Here is a 16,240-nt window from a genome sequence, read left to right as displayed (position 1 = left end):
AATTAATAGATTTTTTTAAGAGCAGGTTTAGGTTTACAGGGAAATTGAGGAGAAAGTACAGAGTTCCCATATCCTAGTCATCCACCCCCAGTTTCCCCATTATTAACACCTTGCATTAGGGGGGTGTGTGTCTGTTACAACCAATGAACCAATATTGATACATGATTATTACCGAAGTCTGCAGTTTGCATTAGGATTCACTCTTGGCCTTGTATATTCTGTGAGTTCTGATGAATGTATATGGTCATGTACACGCCATTATAATATCCCAGAAGGTAGTTCCACTGCCATAAAAATCCCTTCTGCTCTGCCTGTTCATCCCTTCCCACCACCTAACCTCTGGTAACCGCTGATCCTATTACTGTCTCCATAGGTTGGCCTTTTTCAGAATGTCATACAGTTGGAATCACATAGCACATGGCCTTTTCATACTGACTTCACAGAGTAACATTCATTTCAGGTTCTTCCCTGTCTTTTCATGACTGGATGGCTCATTTCTCTTTATCTCTGAATAATATTCCATTGTCTGGATGCATTAATTTGTGTATCCACTCACCGCCTGAACGGTGGCTTCCAAATTCTGGCAATTATGAATAAAGCTGCTGTCAATATCTGTGTGCTGTTTTTTGCATGGACATAAATTTTCAACTCATTTGGGTAAATATCTAGGGGCACAATTACTGGACCATATAGTAAGCCTCAATTTCATAATACATGAATAAAGTCACATCATAAGAAATCGAACAATACTACATAGAATGGAGAAGGAAATGACAACCCACTCCAGTATTCTTGCCTGGAAAATCACATGGACAGAGGAGCCTGGTGGGTTACACCCCATGGAGTCGCCAAGAGTCAGACACGACCGAGCGAGTAACATGCACACACTACATAGAACACGAATGGTGCACCCTAATCCTGGGCATACCTTGTTTTACAAATGAGGAAAGTGTGTCGCTAGGATGTAAGTGACTTGTTCTGGAGTTCACAGCAGGAAGCCATGGAACACACACAAGCCCTATGGGCCCTTGGAAGAGAGTCAAGAATACTGGCCTGACTGTAGGTGTGAGGGTGACCAGTGATGGTGGTGGTGAGGTTTATCCCCTTCCCCTCCCAGCCTCCTTCCCCTCAATGCTCCCTTTAGAACCCAGTAATCACAAAGTGAGAAAACCCAGGCTAGGGGGAGAGGCCTCTGCATGTGGGTGTTCTGGGGGTGTCAGCTGTCTGACAGCGGGTGTCAAGTGCCAGACACGTGAGGGAACTCTGTCTTGTGATTCCAGCTCCCAGCCTTCAGGCCGCCCCAGCTGACCCCGAGTGTAGACATGCTGCCTTCTGATCCTGGCCCACACTACTAACGTGTGAGTTTGAAAAAAAGGAAGGGGAAGAGGAAGACGAAGCTTCTGCAACTGGAATTGGGAGTGGTTTATTTCACAGCAAAAGATGGGTAAGACACATTAGAAGATGACACAATGTTCCAGGCTCCTCCTGGATACCTCCTACCCTAGATCTGCAATTAGCCAATGAGAAATGGAACTTGAAGACCTCAGTCTGAACTCTTTGGGTGAATTGAATTTACAGATTAAATTGGGGAGAAATAGTTTGTAGCATTGACTTTTCCTGTCTTGGAATATGCTGCCACTACTTAATCCATTTTTCTTTACCATCTTTCAATGAAAATTATTCTTTTCACATCGTGAATTTCTTATTTGGTTTTTTCCATGGTTATTTTCAAGCTTTTTTTTTACTATGATGATTTTTTTTAAAATTAGTTTTTTGGTGTCTAGACAACTGTAACTACAATCAGTTGATTAGTTTTTGTATATGAATCTTCTGTCTAGCAAATTTCTTGAACTCTTAACAGTTTTAAAACTTTTTTCAGTGGATCCTCTTGGATTTTTTAGGTAAATCATTCTACCATTTTTTCCTTTTTAATACTTAAATCTCTTATGCTTTTCTTAATGCACCGTCTAAGGACCCGGGCTTTATGTTAAATAGTGGTGACGACTGTGGATATTCTTATTTATTTCTGTCTTTAATGGGATTACTTCAAATGTTTCAATATTAAATTTGCTGTTTGCTTTAAATGTTTGATAGATATTACTTTTTAGCTGAAGGAAACTTCTCAACATTGTTAGCTTGTAATGAGTTTTTATCAGAAATGAATACCCAGTTGTATGTCCGAAACTAATACTACATTATAAATCAACTATATTTCAATAAAAATTTTTAAAAAAAGAAATGAGTATTGAAATTTATCAATTGCCTTTATTATTATTTTCCCTGCTTATGTATTAATGCACTAAAATTACATTAATAAAATTTTTGATGTTCAACTATCCTGGATTCCTGCAATAAAATTATGCTGGGTCAAGTATGATTCCACTGGGTTTAGTAGATTCACATATTACTTCGGAGTTTTTTATCTATACATGTAAATGAAAATAGCCCATGGTTATTGTTTGTGTGTGTACTATCATTTTGTTTTATTTTCAAGTTTATTACAGTTTTGTAGAATAACTTGGGAACTTTTCATTGTTTTCCATGCTCTGTAAAATTTTATATAAACTAGGAATTATATGCTCTTTGAAGGTTTACAGTCAACTTGCCCCCAAAACAGTCTGGGCTTGTGCCTTTATTTTAAGAGTATATCTTTGATAACTTCTTTTTACTTTCCTTCCTTCTTAAATAAAATATCATTCTTTTATCAGATAGATTATCGGGAAAGTACAACCATATATTTACATGTACTTAATAGCATGTCCTTAAAATATATAGGGCAAAAACAGTAAAAAATTAATTATGATGGGATATTTTCAACACTCTCCTCTCAATGGACTTCCCAGATGGTGCTAGTGGTAAAAACTCACCTGCCAATGTAGGAAACTTAAGAAGAGACATGATTTGATCTGTGGGTCAGGAAGATCCCCGGGAGTAGGAAAGGGCAACCTGTTCCAGTATTCGTGGCTGGGAAATCCCGTGGACAGATGAGCCTGGTGGACTACGGTCCATGGGGTCGCAAAGAGTCGGACGAGCATGAAGTGACTTTAGCACACACACACACTACTCTCACTAGATAAAAGATATAAATTTATTTGAAGAACAAATTATAAAAATTGACCTAATAGTTTACTCAATAACTGCAGAATCCACTTGTCTCCCCTCCACACAAAATATTTATAAAAATTAAAAATATAGACCGCTTCATGAATTTGCATGTATCCTTGCTTAGTTAAGTTGCTCAGTCGTGTCCGACTCTGCAACCCAATGGATCGCAGCATGCCAGGCTTCCCTGTCCATCACCAACTCCCGAAGCTTGCTTAAACTCATGTCCATCAGGTCGGTGGTGCCATCCAACCATCTCATCCTCTGTCGTCCCCTTCTCCTCCTGCCTTCGATCTTGTCCAGCATCAGGGTCTTTTCAAATGAGTCAGTTCTTCGCATCAGATGGCCAAAGTATTGGAGTTTCAGCTTCAGCATCAGTCCTTCCAATGAACACCGAGGACTGATCTCCTTTAGGATGGACTGGTTGGATCTCCTTGCAGCCCAAGGGACTCTCAAGAGTCTTCTCCAACACCATTGTTCAAAAGCGTCAATTCTTCAGTGCTCAGCTTTCTTTACAGTCCAACTCTCACATCCATACATGACTACTGGAAAAACCATAGCTTTGACTAGACAGACCTTTGCTGGCAAAGTAATGTCTGCTTTTTAGTATACTGTCTAGGTTGGTCATAACTTTTCTTCCAAGGACCAAGCGTCTTTTAATTTCATGACTGCAGCCACCATCTGCAGTGATTTTGGAGGCCCCCAAAATAAAGTCTGTCACTGTTTCCACTGTTTCCCCATCTATTTAACATGAAGTGATGGGACCAGATGCTATGATCTTAGTTTTCTGAATGATGAGTTTTAAGCCAAATTTTTCACTCTCCTGTTTCATCACGAGCCTCTTTAGTTCTTCACTTTCTGCCGTAAGGGTGGTGTCATCTGCATATCTGAGGTTACTGCCATACTCCTAATTTATTCACCTGCTCCCTTTCCCATTTGGTAACTGTAAGTTTGTTTCCTGTGTCTGTGAGTCTGTTTTTGCTTTGTATTGCAGTTCATTTTCATTATTTTTTATATTCTACATATAAGGGATACTGTATTTGTCTTTCTCTTGAATCAGTTCTTGAACTTTATATTGCTCTAGAGAATTACCCATTTCAATTTTTAATTTACAGGTAGACTTTTAATATAAATGGTCTCCTATAATTAGAAAAATAATTTTATATCTGATACTGTTTGTATTGTCCTTTTTCAAAATTCAAATTTGACAAAAACATGTCAAATTCATTATTGTTATTGATTGAATCTATTCTTTTTTGTGGAGTTTACTAATTCCTTCTGCTTTTTTTTTGGTAATTATTTTGTTTTACTAAACAAATTGTTTAGTAAATTAGATTTTCTTGGCTAAACATTTTTCTCTGAATAGCCTTTGGCTCGAATCCCCCAGGCTTTGTACAATACTCTCACCATGATTTAAGTTAGCACAAATAGCTTATTCCAGAGTAGATTTTTTTTACCTAGGAGCTATTAAGAATGAACGGTATTTTAAAGACTCCTAAGATATATTTCTAGTAATAGATAAACTTCTAAGGAATATTTTTGGTCTCCTTTTCTAATTCTATTCAGTGAATCCTACTGCAGTCCATTCAATGAATGTGCCCTGTATGATTTCAGAACTGAGTTTCAAAGAAGTTGGGGCAGGGAGGGCTCCCAAATATCACTCCCCTCCTCTGGGTGATCCACATGCTTTCCTCCCAACCTTTGCTGTAAAAAGGGTCCACCAGATGTTGAGACCTTCTGGCTTTTCAAGGCTTCTCATGAAAGGCCTGAGTGAGACTGAGGAGTTGGCAGTTGTAATGGGAATTCTTTAACTCTGTAACTCATAGTGGTAACTTCACCCTCCGCCTTCAGTTTCTCCCTACTTCCAAAGCTCTGCCCATCATGTAGGTGAGTCCTTTCCAGCACCGCACTTGCCACTCCTTGTTCAAGAATTTATGATGATTTCCTGTTGTTAACCACAGCATTGCTTCAAGGACCTCATTCTTTGAGGTGTTCATTAAACACAACTGTAAGAAAACATGGTAGCTGATGCCTTGGCCTCAACCCCAACTTCCCAGGCCCACCTCCTCATCCTAGTGTAAGTCTATCCACTTCTCCTTTTCTTTCCTAGCCCAAGGCCCTGCATCCTGTGCTGTGCTTCTCACCTGTGTTTATATTTGAATTCTTGATTTCTGTCTAAATTTAAAGCTGTTGAGGTACAAACTAATTTTTTCTCAGCCTTACTCTTTCCAAACAATAAATAGGACACAATGCTTTCTCAGCATCATTTGATCATGGAATGGTTTGTGGTATATTTTTTCTCCACTGTTTACCAATCTTTCCATAAACCCTGACCATGACTTAGGTTCTGGGTTCACAGTAACGGCCTGGTCCTGAACTTTTAATAAGAACCTCCTACTCAACTGCATGGGCCCCAGCACTGCTCCTAAAATTAGTCTGTCGAGGTGTGAGAATCACAATCTTCTCAGGCAGCCATTAACTAGCCTAGGAAGTTAGATGGCTCTGTCCACTAGGAGTTATCACGTAGACCCTGAAGGCTAAATTCTGTGACTGGTATCAAGACCTGGGTGAGACCCTCTGGTCTGATTTCTACATACCTACTGCTTTGAGAGATTTCTGCTTAACTTTGTTGCGCAGGCAGATGCTGGAGGGATTGTTTTAGAAGGCCGACAGGGGCATTTTTCTCCATTAAATGCTCTCCTTGCTAGAATAAGCCAATTTGGCAGAAATTACTGAGGAGTGATACTGTGGCTTCCTTTAGGTCACATCAGTCACACAAAGCTTTTCCACACTGGGCTATCACTACAGCTCAGCTCTCAAAGCAAGTAGATACCCAGAAATGATCCAGAGCAACTCCTTAACCACTCAGCAAAACATTAATATATTGGCAGAGCACTCCTCTGACTGAAGTATAACCCCAGCATAAAGGGTTCCTGAATCACTCACTCAGTGAAAATGGTGCAAGGGATGGGCATGAGGAATGGTAGAGACCAAAAACCTCGGTGCCTTCTGAGTCTTACTATGCTTTTCTAGGCGTGTGTGTGAAACAGAGTTCTCTACCACATTCCCTTTCATTTCTTTGTGTTGCTTCCATCCTGGTATCCATTCACCAAAAGGCCAAAGCTACTAATACCTCCATTAGTACCAAGGGAAGAAAAAAAGAAAGACTAAATGTACCAAGAAAAAAATGAAAATGCTATAGTTTCCTACTCATGTCTTCTTCTAGTATTCTTCCCACTTCCTAGTGATTTATCTGCCAACTTGAATCAAGAGCTCATTTGCTGAACAAGAGCTCTAAGTCAAATATTTTGAGGTGGTACATAGGCAAATTAAAAACAAAACCCAACTGCAACAGAGGGCACTAAATACTCACTGCCTCTGCACATCACATATATTCGCCTTTAATCCTCACAATTTTAGGAGGTGGGTGTTTTATCCCTTGCCTACTCACGAGGAAACTAAGGCTTAAAAGATGAAAATGCCTGTCTAAAAATGTAAAACTAAGGGAACCTGAGCAGTCCAGTTCTAGAGTTCAAACACTGAACTATTTACACTCTTATGCCCAGGAAAATTTGAATCTAAATGTACCCAATTTCTCTCTTAAAAGACCAAACTTCAGGGGAAAAAAAGTTGTATGACTGGCACAAAAAGAAACAAATTATCAACAGCATGTGTAGACAGATAATAAAAGTTCAACAAATATTCCACTGAATTTTGAGCTTCCCACAGGATCTACTTTATACTTATAAGGTTCTTAGCATCAAGTACTCTCAGATCTGAGGTTCTACAGGAAGTCAGGATGTTATTTCTACTTACAGGCAGATAACTTCAGGTAACAGGCCTAAAGGGTAACCACACAAATCACACACCTCAGGGCCCAACCTAGGCCTGACCCCTTCCTTTCCCTCAGCAGTGCCTTCCAGAGGCACACTGGAGCCTCTACCGAGAGCTCTATTCCTTCTCACTGGGCTTTCTCCGCCTTCCTCTACTCACCCACCCGCTTTGGAGAAACCATTGTTACGAGGGCAAATAGACTACTACCCAGGTCACTTTAGGAAAACACTTTTGTGATGTTGATAGACTAGGGTGGGAGGATGTGACATTTATTTCCCTTTTAGGAACTTTAATTTCATCACTATAATGGGGTAGGTGAAACACTCCAGAAGGGCTAGCAGTTTGGAATAGAACTAAACCAGGATAAAACAAAAATGGAGGATAAACAATGTGTATGAGAAAAATTCCTTTTCCCACTTAGTTTTATGAAGATATCCATTTTGAATTCTACCAAATTATCTATACAGATTTAAAAAATCAGCTATAGAAGGCACAGGAAAATGGAAACAGTAGTAACACTGGTTGAGAATTAGGTTCTAGGTCTCTCTCTATATATATCTCCAATTCTTAAAATGACTGAGGATTTAAAAGTAGCTCCATCCCATACTAAAGATGAGGGCTTCCCTTGTGGCTCAGCTGGTAAAGAATCCACCTGCAATGTTGGAGACCTGGGTTCGATCACTGGGTTGGGAAGATCCCCTGGAAAAGGGAAAGGCTACCCACTCCAGTATTCTGGCCTGGAGAACTCCATGGACTATCGATGGGGTCGCAGAGTCGGATATGACTGAACGACTTTCACTTCATACTAAAAATGAAGGTACTAAGGCTGAGATAACACAATCAAATTCACAAGGTTTGTGAAAAGTGAGGTTAACTTTAAATACAGGCCTGAACCCAGACTGTACTTTTAGACAACATAGTCTCCTAAAGTACACGTATGTGCAAAGGAAACAAACACCTGTGGGTAAAGATATGTGATTTAATTTAATCCTCAAAAACAACTTTGAAGTGTCATTTTATCAATAAAGAAACAGGGTTAAAGTTTCATCATATGAAGCGCGTAATGACTCTATGTAGTTAGACAGAGATTATAAATATTATAAGATAGGAGTCATACCATCAGTGCAATCACTGGCCCCAGACTAGCATCCATGTGATAAAGATATTTTCGTTTTCTTTAAATCAGGGTAAACTTGAATGGTCAATGGGAATCGTAATTGAGGTACAGTGGGGTATTTTATGTAGAGAAAAACACAAGACCAGATTTATTTCATACAATGTTATTCACACATTTTTCATTTTCTAATTTATACATAATATACAAAGAAGTGAAGATAACATTATTTCATATGAACCAATAAGAGCCAGGACTTAGACAAACTGGTCCAGAGACAATTCATATCAAAAGACAACCAAGAGTAAAGCCTAAGTGGTTCTGCCCAATTAAGTTTATTCTAAAATGTCATTTTCGGATTATACCAAAACCTCATGCCAATTTATTAAAAGGTGGAATCAGAGAAGTGGGCATCAAAAATGGCAGATCAAAATTTCTAGAGTAACAGATATTTTTCTACGATAAGCCCTAAAATACTGGGAAGACTGGGTTGTTAATAATGGGACACACAGAACATCAGGAATCCAAGACAATGGTCCAGTTTCCCAATGTGCTGTTCTCTAGGACTTTCTAAATCTGCAGAAATAATTTGTCTGTGTGAACAGAAGCTAAAGGAAAACCAGGAATCTAACTGTGCAAATCCAGGAAAGTCATCACCAATCTCCAACAAGGACAACTTTGATCCTGAAACCATGAGCTGATACTGGAAACAAAAGTCCAACACAGGGCCAAGACATTCTGAGGCTGGCAAAACAAAGCAGGAAGGGCGGCAGGGAGCAGCCCTGTATGGAGGGAAAAAAGCTCTGTACTATGGCTGGGACATGCTGATGAACAAGTGTGACTGTGAGAAGGGACAGCAACAAATTTAATGGCCTCAACAAGGAATGTTGGGTTAGAAAACTAGAATAACTCAACATAAAACATGAAAAACTATGCCTGGCACCCCAAACTTCATGCTGTTATTCTTAGGTTCATGATATGAACAGCTATGTGAAAAACCTTTATGTTCACTATTGTGCTCAGAAGACTGGTATTCTTCTGCAGACTTCCAATAAAAAAATCCCTTACATATTCAATTGAAAGAGATAGCATGGTTCATTAGTTTTTAGCACTAAACATAAGTGGGTCAACATAAAAGTTTTATACAAAATACTGACTTCAACAAAATACAAAGCACTTTCTTTATCTTTCAGAAACTGAATATACAAAGCAAGTTTTTTCCAAAATATTTTCATAGGCAAAGGATTAAAAACGATTTTAATTATACACATATGGTCACAATTTTGCCTTAAAAAGATTGTTGGGAAATGTACATAAGGCCGCTTGTAAATGTACATCATGTTACTGTTATGTCTTATGTCCAGAGAAAAAATGTTATCATACAGATTTGCTATTACTTGGGAGTAGGCTATTCAAAAATACAGTACTCTTCTGTACAAAGAAAAAAAGTCACATCACATTTAATAAGATGGAAAAAGCATTGGCCTCCATGGTAATCAAATATCTCAGTCCAATACTTTCTATTATGCACAATACCCTGACTTCTTGAAAGTGATCCAAATCCTAGCATGTCCATATTAACAGAGTCAACAATTATGTTATAAAACAAAATGTTTTTCACAATAAAAAAAAGAAAGCTGGTTCATACTTCTGAAACCATATAAAGATAAAAAATTTTAAAAAATCACTCTCAATTTGGAGAAATCAATTTACATTATACAACACTATATGCCAGGTCAGAGGGCAGGGACATAAATGTACACCAAAATGCAAATGTTTTCCAAAGAGATAAAACAAATTCCATTTACAGCATTGAGGTTTACAAATATACACCTGTACAACCAAAGAAAGCATCACTACCAAATTAGCAAGGCTTTTATAATAAACATTGAAACAAGATTTGCTTTCCAAGTGTAAACTTACATCTATTACTACACACACAATGCATATATTTATAGGAAGCAAAAAAAGCTATCTGAATATGTAATCATGCTTAAATGTTGAGCTATCAAATTCACTTTTCAGTGGCCCCTTTTCACCTCTATCAGGTTCCTACTTTTTGATTCTACTATGAAAAAGCAAAATAAAGCTCAACGCTTTCTCAACATGTCCTTGTAATTCTATAAGCAAAACAATATACAAATCTCCACTCTTTCTCATTGCAAACCAAACTGAAAAGTTAAAATGGAACTTAACTTTTCGTTTAGCATACTTAACTGGATGGAAGTGTCACCATGATTCTGTTTTTTCTACCTCTTATAACAATTACATATGTAAGTATATACAATACTTCTGTACATTGCCAGAGACATTTTAGGGCAGTATTTGTATTAAAACCACATCCATTGTAAATACTATAAGTTCTTTTCCTTTCAAATCACTAAATTCTTTTCTTACTGAGTTTTTATTTGCATGATAGTTTGTGAATTACCAAAATACAACTTAACTTCCTTTTTAAAATATTAATAATATTTATGCAGTTGATTGTTAATCTGTTATAAAAGGCTTCACACAAAGGACAAAAAAAAAATAAGGACTATATTTCTATATACATCTCTATAAACCTGTTGTGCTATGGGGTCCGTAGACCTACCAGACTGTAAGCCAGTTTATTAAAAGAATACTGTACTTTTTCCTTTAAAAACTATTTTTGTGACTTTACAAGGTAAAAATTTACAAAATATGTGACAGCATTTTTTGATACAGTTACATCATATACAGGCATTCTGTGCTTTGCCAGCAATCCAATCTGATAGGTCTCCACTCAGGGCTGAATATAATTTATAATTCACCACCCCCACCCCCAAATATACACAAGAACCTTAAAAAATTTACAAATGGATGAATAAAGTCAATAAATAGTTTTGTTTTAAAAAAAATTTGAAGATTCATAGTTGAGTTGTGTTTTGATAATTCACAAAAGTAACGTTCTTCTCACATGGTTACATTATCTTCTTTTTTTCCTTTACAGCATTCCATTTGGTGGTCCTCCAATAGGCCCTAGATCTGGGCTATTTTTCAAATAATATTTTTCCAACTTGGCCAGTATATGCTTTCCATATGTATACTTGCGCAAAGTAGTAATATGAGGTCGAATCTGAAAAATAAATAATCTGCTTAGGAAATCTAAGTTATTTTAGTTTCTGATTCCTAAAAAAACTGCCCCCAAATCTGGGTGATTTGGAAGAAACAACTGAAATTTCAAAATTAAAATCCAAAGAAAGTCGTTTGCAAAAGCAGTTCTGTTCCACTCAGTCTCTCCAAACTTCTACTTTGGAAACTGTCTAGTTAATAAAACAAGCCACTAGTCCCATAAACTATTACAGATGCAAAAAACAGAGAAACTCCAAACATAGCAGAGAAGTATCACTAATGAGCTGGTATATTCTTACAAAGTTTATGAGGGCAGAATTCTATAACTCTAAGCAATTACAAAAATTCAATACAAAATGGAGCAAAAGACATGAACAAGCAAGATGTGTGAGAGCTAATACATTTAAGATATTCAATATCTCCCTAATGGTTTTAAAAACGCCTATGAGAAGAATCATATCATTATCTTTCCATCTAGACTGGAAAAGATTTTATAAGCAATAACTGGTATTGATGAGATAACGATAAACAGGCAAATATCAGACAGATACGCAAACTTGCACAAAATTTTTGGAAAGCAACTTGGCAGAATCTATTAAAATGTAACATGTTCACATACTTTGTGCCACCAATTTCCCCATCTAGGAATTTACCTTACAAAAACATTTAATTATGCAAAGATGTTGACATAAAACACTGCTAAGAACAGTTACTAAAAAATAAGTAATTGAAATGCCCTAAATATGAAATTGGTAAATAAATAATGCAGTTAAAAAATAAGACTGAAAAAAGTGTTACAGGTATATATTCTTAAACAGAAATATTAAATTTTAAAAACAAAATCAAGAGGGCAAAAATACCACCAGTGTTCATTTTAACAGTAAGTTTTCCTGTGGAAAGTAATGATTTCTTTGAGAATCATTAGACTGTAGAAAAAGGGTAGAGAGAAAACAGCTTGATTGATTAGGTAAAGGGAAAGACAATGCTATTGGCAGGTAAATGTGAGAAATGAATGTGATTTTATTGAGCTGATTACCTTAAGAACTTAACAAAAGGGTACAGCATACCTACATCTGCCAAAGGTTTTCCACTGATTTTAAACTTTTTCTGTAGTTCAGACATTTTGAGGAAGTTAAAGGAGTAGCCTGAACAAACTGAATCATCTATTTTAAGTGCTACAAACAGTATTACCTTGTGCACGATTATCTTTCTCTGAGCAGGTTCAGCCATATCAATCATCTTCTGAACGACATAATTGGCATACTGGTCCTTCATCATGGTGTATAAGGCACTGTGAGGACCATCATTCTGGCAGCAAACTTCGTCAATCAGTAAAGCTCTCTCAGCACGGGAGGCATGAGTAACACACTTTTCTACTACATTGCTAAAAAATTAAAGTACATAAACAGAAAATTATTTTGCCATTTTTTTACAGAAAACTTTCCCCGGCTTCTGAAAGAACTTGTTCAGTGCATTGGAAGGCAGAAGAGTCAAAATAGGATTCTCTTGTAATTCTCCAGTTACTTCTAAAATAGAAATTAGAATCATGGAAGAATCCATATGGGACATCCCCAAGTTTAATGACAGGCCTCTTAAAATTATAACTAAATAATAATTAAACTATCGGGACTTCCCTGGCAGTCCAGTGGTTAAGACCCCGAGTTTCCAATGCAGGGGGGCATGAGCTTGATCCCTAGTTGGGGAACTAAGAACCCACAGGCCAAGTGGTATGGCCAAACAAAAACAAATCAAAGACCCATAATTCAAGGGGGGTGGAGGGGGGGAAACTAGGTCATTAATAAGGTCTGAGGCTTTCATGAGCATGATAAATTAAATGTGCAATTATCCACACATCTTGGGAAGCAATAATTTTCCAAACACAGATTTCAAAAATGGAATATATGTGGGCAAACCAATTTGTCATGTAGATTCTTTAAGAACAAAAGCAACACTCTAGATGTACCTTTTGTCTCTACTAAAAAAAATGAGAGAGAGATTGTATTCCAATGTTATAGTCTATATGCATTTCTGTGCTTAAAAAGTCAGAGTGTTAAAAGACCTTTCCCTTGGAATGAGAAAATAATGCAATACCTGGCAAATTTGTGTTGACTCAAGGCTAAGACCTTTCCTCGGATTTCAGAAACAATTTTGCTCTTGTCTTCAGGTCGACCATGTTCCAGTACATGCTGAATAACATAATTGCCATACTGATCCTGAGTGCAGACATTTAAAAATTGATTTCCTTAAAGTCATTCGTTAGGAATAACAGTAATTTTTTAAAAAGATATTTATCATTTTTCTAAAAACCCAACAGTACAATCAAGAGAATACAAAAGGCTTTTGTTTCACTGTGTGTTAACTCTATAGTGTGTTAACAATAAATTATATTTCCTTTAAAAAATCAGAACCATTTGCAAAAGTATATAAATATTTCAAATTTTAGGGGTTTTATACCTGTACCAACTGCTCCGTATGTTGGTGGAGTTCTTCTAAGATAGGTAAGGTCTGCTCTGCAGTGCAATGCTCCAGGATGCGCTGGATTACTCTGCAGCCATAAGGATGAGTTGAAAGTACAAATACCTTAAAACAATTAGAAGAAATAAACTTCCAATCGGTGACATTTTTGGAAAGACTGGTATATACAGGTTTTTGATAACATGTTGAGTTAATTTAACATACAAGAACAGGGAATTTACATTTAATATGTCAACTGCCACGTTGGCAAAGACTGGGAAACAGGGTACTCAGTTTAGGAGCTAACAGATATTTTGATCAAAAGGAACCTAATCAGAAGAAGGGAGGCATGTAATAATGACAAAGAATGGATGGTGGGGTATCGGTAGTGCACACTGTAATCAGACACTATTATTATGTATTAGTTACTAATTTATATTTATTTTTCTGTCTTTTATTATGCAATCTTAAGTCTTCTTCTCTCCTTCCCCCTCTCCCAGGAAATTTGGAAAACACCGTCGGGCTAACAACGCTAACAGCAGTTATCTTTATTTCTTAGAGTAATATAATTAAACTCACCTACGTTTTTCAGCTGCAAAAATGAAGCTATCTATTGACTCACTCACACTCCATGAAAGAGGCAGAAATTAACACACATTCAGTATTTATCTCCTTGTATGAAAATACTAGGTATTATCCTGTGATTTATAAAAAAAAATGTGTTAAATTCTAACTAGAAGACAAAAGTCAAACTCACTTGTCCTTTGAAAGCATCAATGATGAACTGCAGTGACTGTGGCTGAACACATTCAATACACTTTTGTACAACGTGGTTTCCATTTTGATCTTTCACACATTTGAGTACATGACCATCGAGCTCCTTTACCATTTCACTCTGCAAAAGAGAAGACATTTAAATTACCTTACCAAACAACATAAAAGGAGTAAAAGCACTGAGATGGGAACAAAAGTATATTCAAAAATTTGTTTGCAATTTTTTATATAACAAAGTTTAAAATTCTCAAAAGTGTTTTAATAAGCAGAAGCCACTGAAGGTGAGAATTACTAAAATATTCTGAATTATAATGTAAATGGTATTTGCTAAAATATAACCTAGTGATACTCAATCTGCTATATTTAAACTGTCTTCACTGTATATATCTTCCACTCATCTTTCTCAGCTGACAACTAATATAATAATGTCAGAATTCTATGCTTTTCTCTACTAAGCACACCCCTTCCCCCAAATTATCATCATCATCATTTTTTTGCCCGTGCTATGCAGCATGCAGTATCTTAGTTCCTCAACCAGGGGCAAACCTGTGCCCCCTGCAGTGGCGGCGTGGCATCCTAACCACTGAACTGCCAGGGAATTTCCACAAGTAGTTATTATTGATGGGTATTTGAGATTATCAAGCACACGGAAAAGGGTAAGGAGCTGAGTGAGCCCTGAAGAGCAGTGTAATTTTCATGTAATATATCAACTGCAAAACATTATTATTGAGCATTTTTATTCTTCTTTTTAATAATCTTATAATAAAGAACTTGATTCAGGGAATTCCCTGGTGGTCCAGTTTTTAGGACTCTTCACTTCTGTTGCTGGGGACCTAGGCTCTCCCTAGTGGGGAACTAAGACCCTTCAAGCTACACAATTCCGGGGGCCGGGGCTGGGGTTGGGGACGGGGGCAGGGAGTGGTGGCAGCTCATGTACGCAGATGGGTGGGCACAGGACCAGCCACAACTTGATTCAATATTTTCCTTTAACATTTTATACCTTCTTCAGGGACAGTTCTCAGGAGATTTTAGATCTTTACTCATTTAATGGGCAAAGATGACATTTTTCTATTTATATTTGATTTATAAGCTCAGACAATAAAGCATTTGCCTGCAATGCGGGAGACCAGGGTTTGATCCCTGGGTCAGGAAGATCCCCTGGAGAAGGAAATAGCAACCCACTCCAGTATTCTTGCCTGGAAAATTCTATGGATGGAGAAGCCTGGTGGGCTACAGTCCATGGGGCTGCAAAAAGTTGGACACGACTGAGCGACTTTACTTGCACTTTTCAATAATAAGATTAAACTTACTTACAATGCATTTTCTTTTAACTATTTTCCCCACAAAATTTTAAGACTTCATTAACACACATCTTAATCCTTAGGGAAAAAATGTAAGTAACCACACAATAATCTGTGTACCTAATCAGTGTAATAGGAAATAGGATTGTGAAGAAATGGAGTACACCTAGTTAAAGGTATTCATTTTTTCTTTTCATTTGACATGCTGCATGGCAAGTGAGTTTTTAGCTACCTGACCAGGCACTGAACTCCTGTCCCCTGCAGTGGAAGCAGAGTCCTAAACACTGAACCACCAGGGAATTTCCAGTGTTCATATTTAAAATTTCTCTCACCCAAAAAATCTCAGTTGTATTCTGACAGAGGAATCCTTGAATTCAAGATATTACACAAATGTTTAGTTAAAAGAGGACTAAATTACAAAAGCAAATATACTAAATAATCCAAACAGGAGGGAATTCTCTGGCGGTCCAGAGGTTAGGACTCTGCACTCTCACTGCCGGGGGCTTGGGTTTGATCCCTTGCTGGGGACCTACGATCCTGCAAAACCAGGCAGAGCGGACCAAACAAA

At 37.3% G+C, this 16,240-nt stretch overlaps 1 protein-coding gene across 11 annotated transcripts in view; it reads right to left on the bottom strand.

Annotated features, from left to right (window-relative positions):
* Positions 1–8,200: 8,200 nt before the first annotated feature.
* The window catches only part of PUM2 (pumilio RNA binding family member 2), a 97,756-nt gene continuing 89,716 nt past the window's right edge, over positions 8,201–16,240 (bottom strand). For all 11 annotated transcript variants that reach the window (XM_043469292.1, XM_043469296.1, XM_043469291.1 and 8 more), the window contains 5 exons: positions 14,355–14,492; positions 13,598–13,723; positions 13,235–13,356; positions 12,335–12,527; positions 8,201–11,147 (listed from right to left, as the gene is read on the bottom strand). In XM_043469292.1, the coding sequence (XP_043325227.1) occupies positions 11,016–11,147; positions 12,335–12,527; positions 13,235–13,356; positions 13,598–13,723; positions 14,355–14,492 (711 nt within the window). In that variant the 3' untranslated portion in view covers positions 8,201–11,015. The remainder of the gene's footprint in view (positions 11,148–12,334; positions 12,528–13,234; positions 13,357–13,597; positions 13,724–14,354; positions 14,493–16,240) is intronic.

The sequence above is a fragment of the Cervus canadensis genome, chromosome 5 (genome assembly GCF_019320065.1).
Source record: "Cervus canadensis isolate Bull #8, Minnesota chromosome 5, ASM1932006v1, whole genome shotgun sequence".
Taxonomy (NCBI): Eukaryota; Metazoa; Chordata; class Mammalia; order Artiodactyla; family Cervidae; genus Cervus; species Cervus canadensis.
The sequence above is the reverse complement of the archived record's forward strand: the minus strand, read 5'-3'. Positions and strand labels throughout refer to the sequence as shown.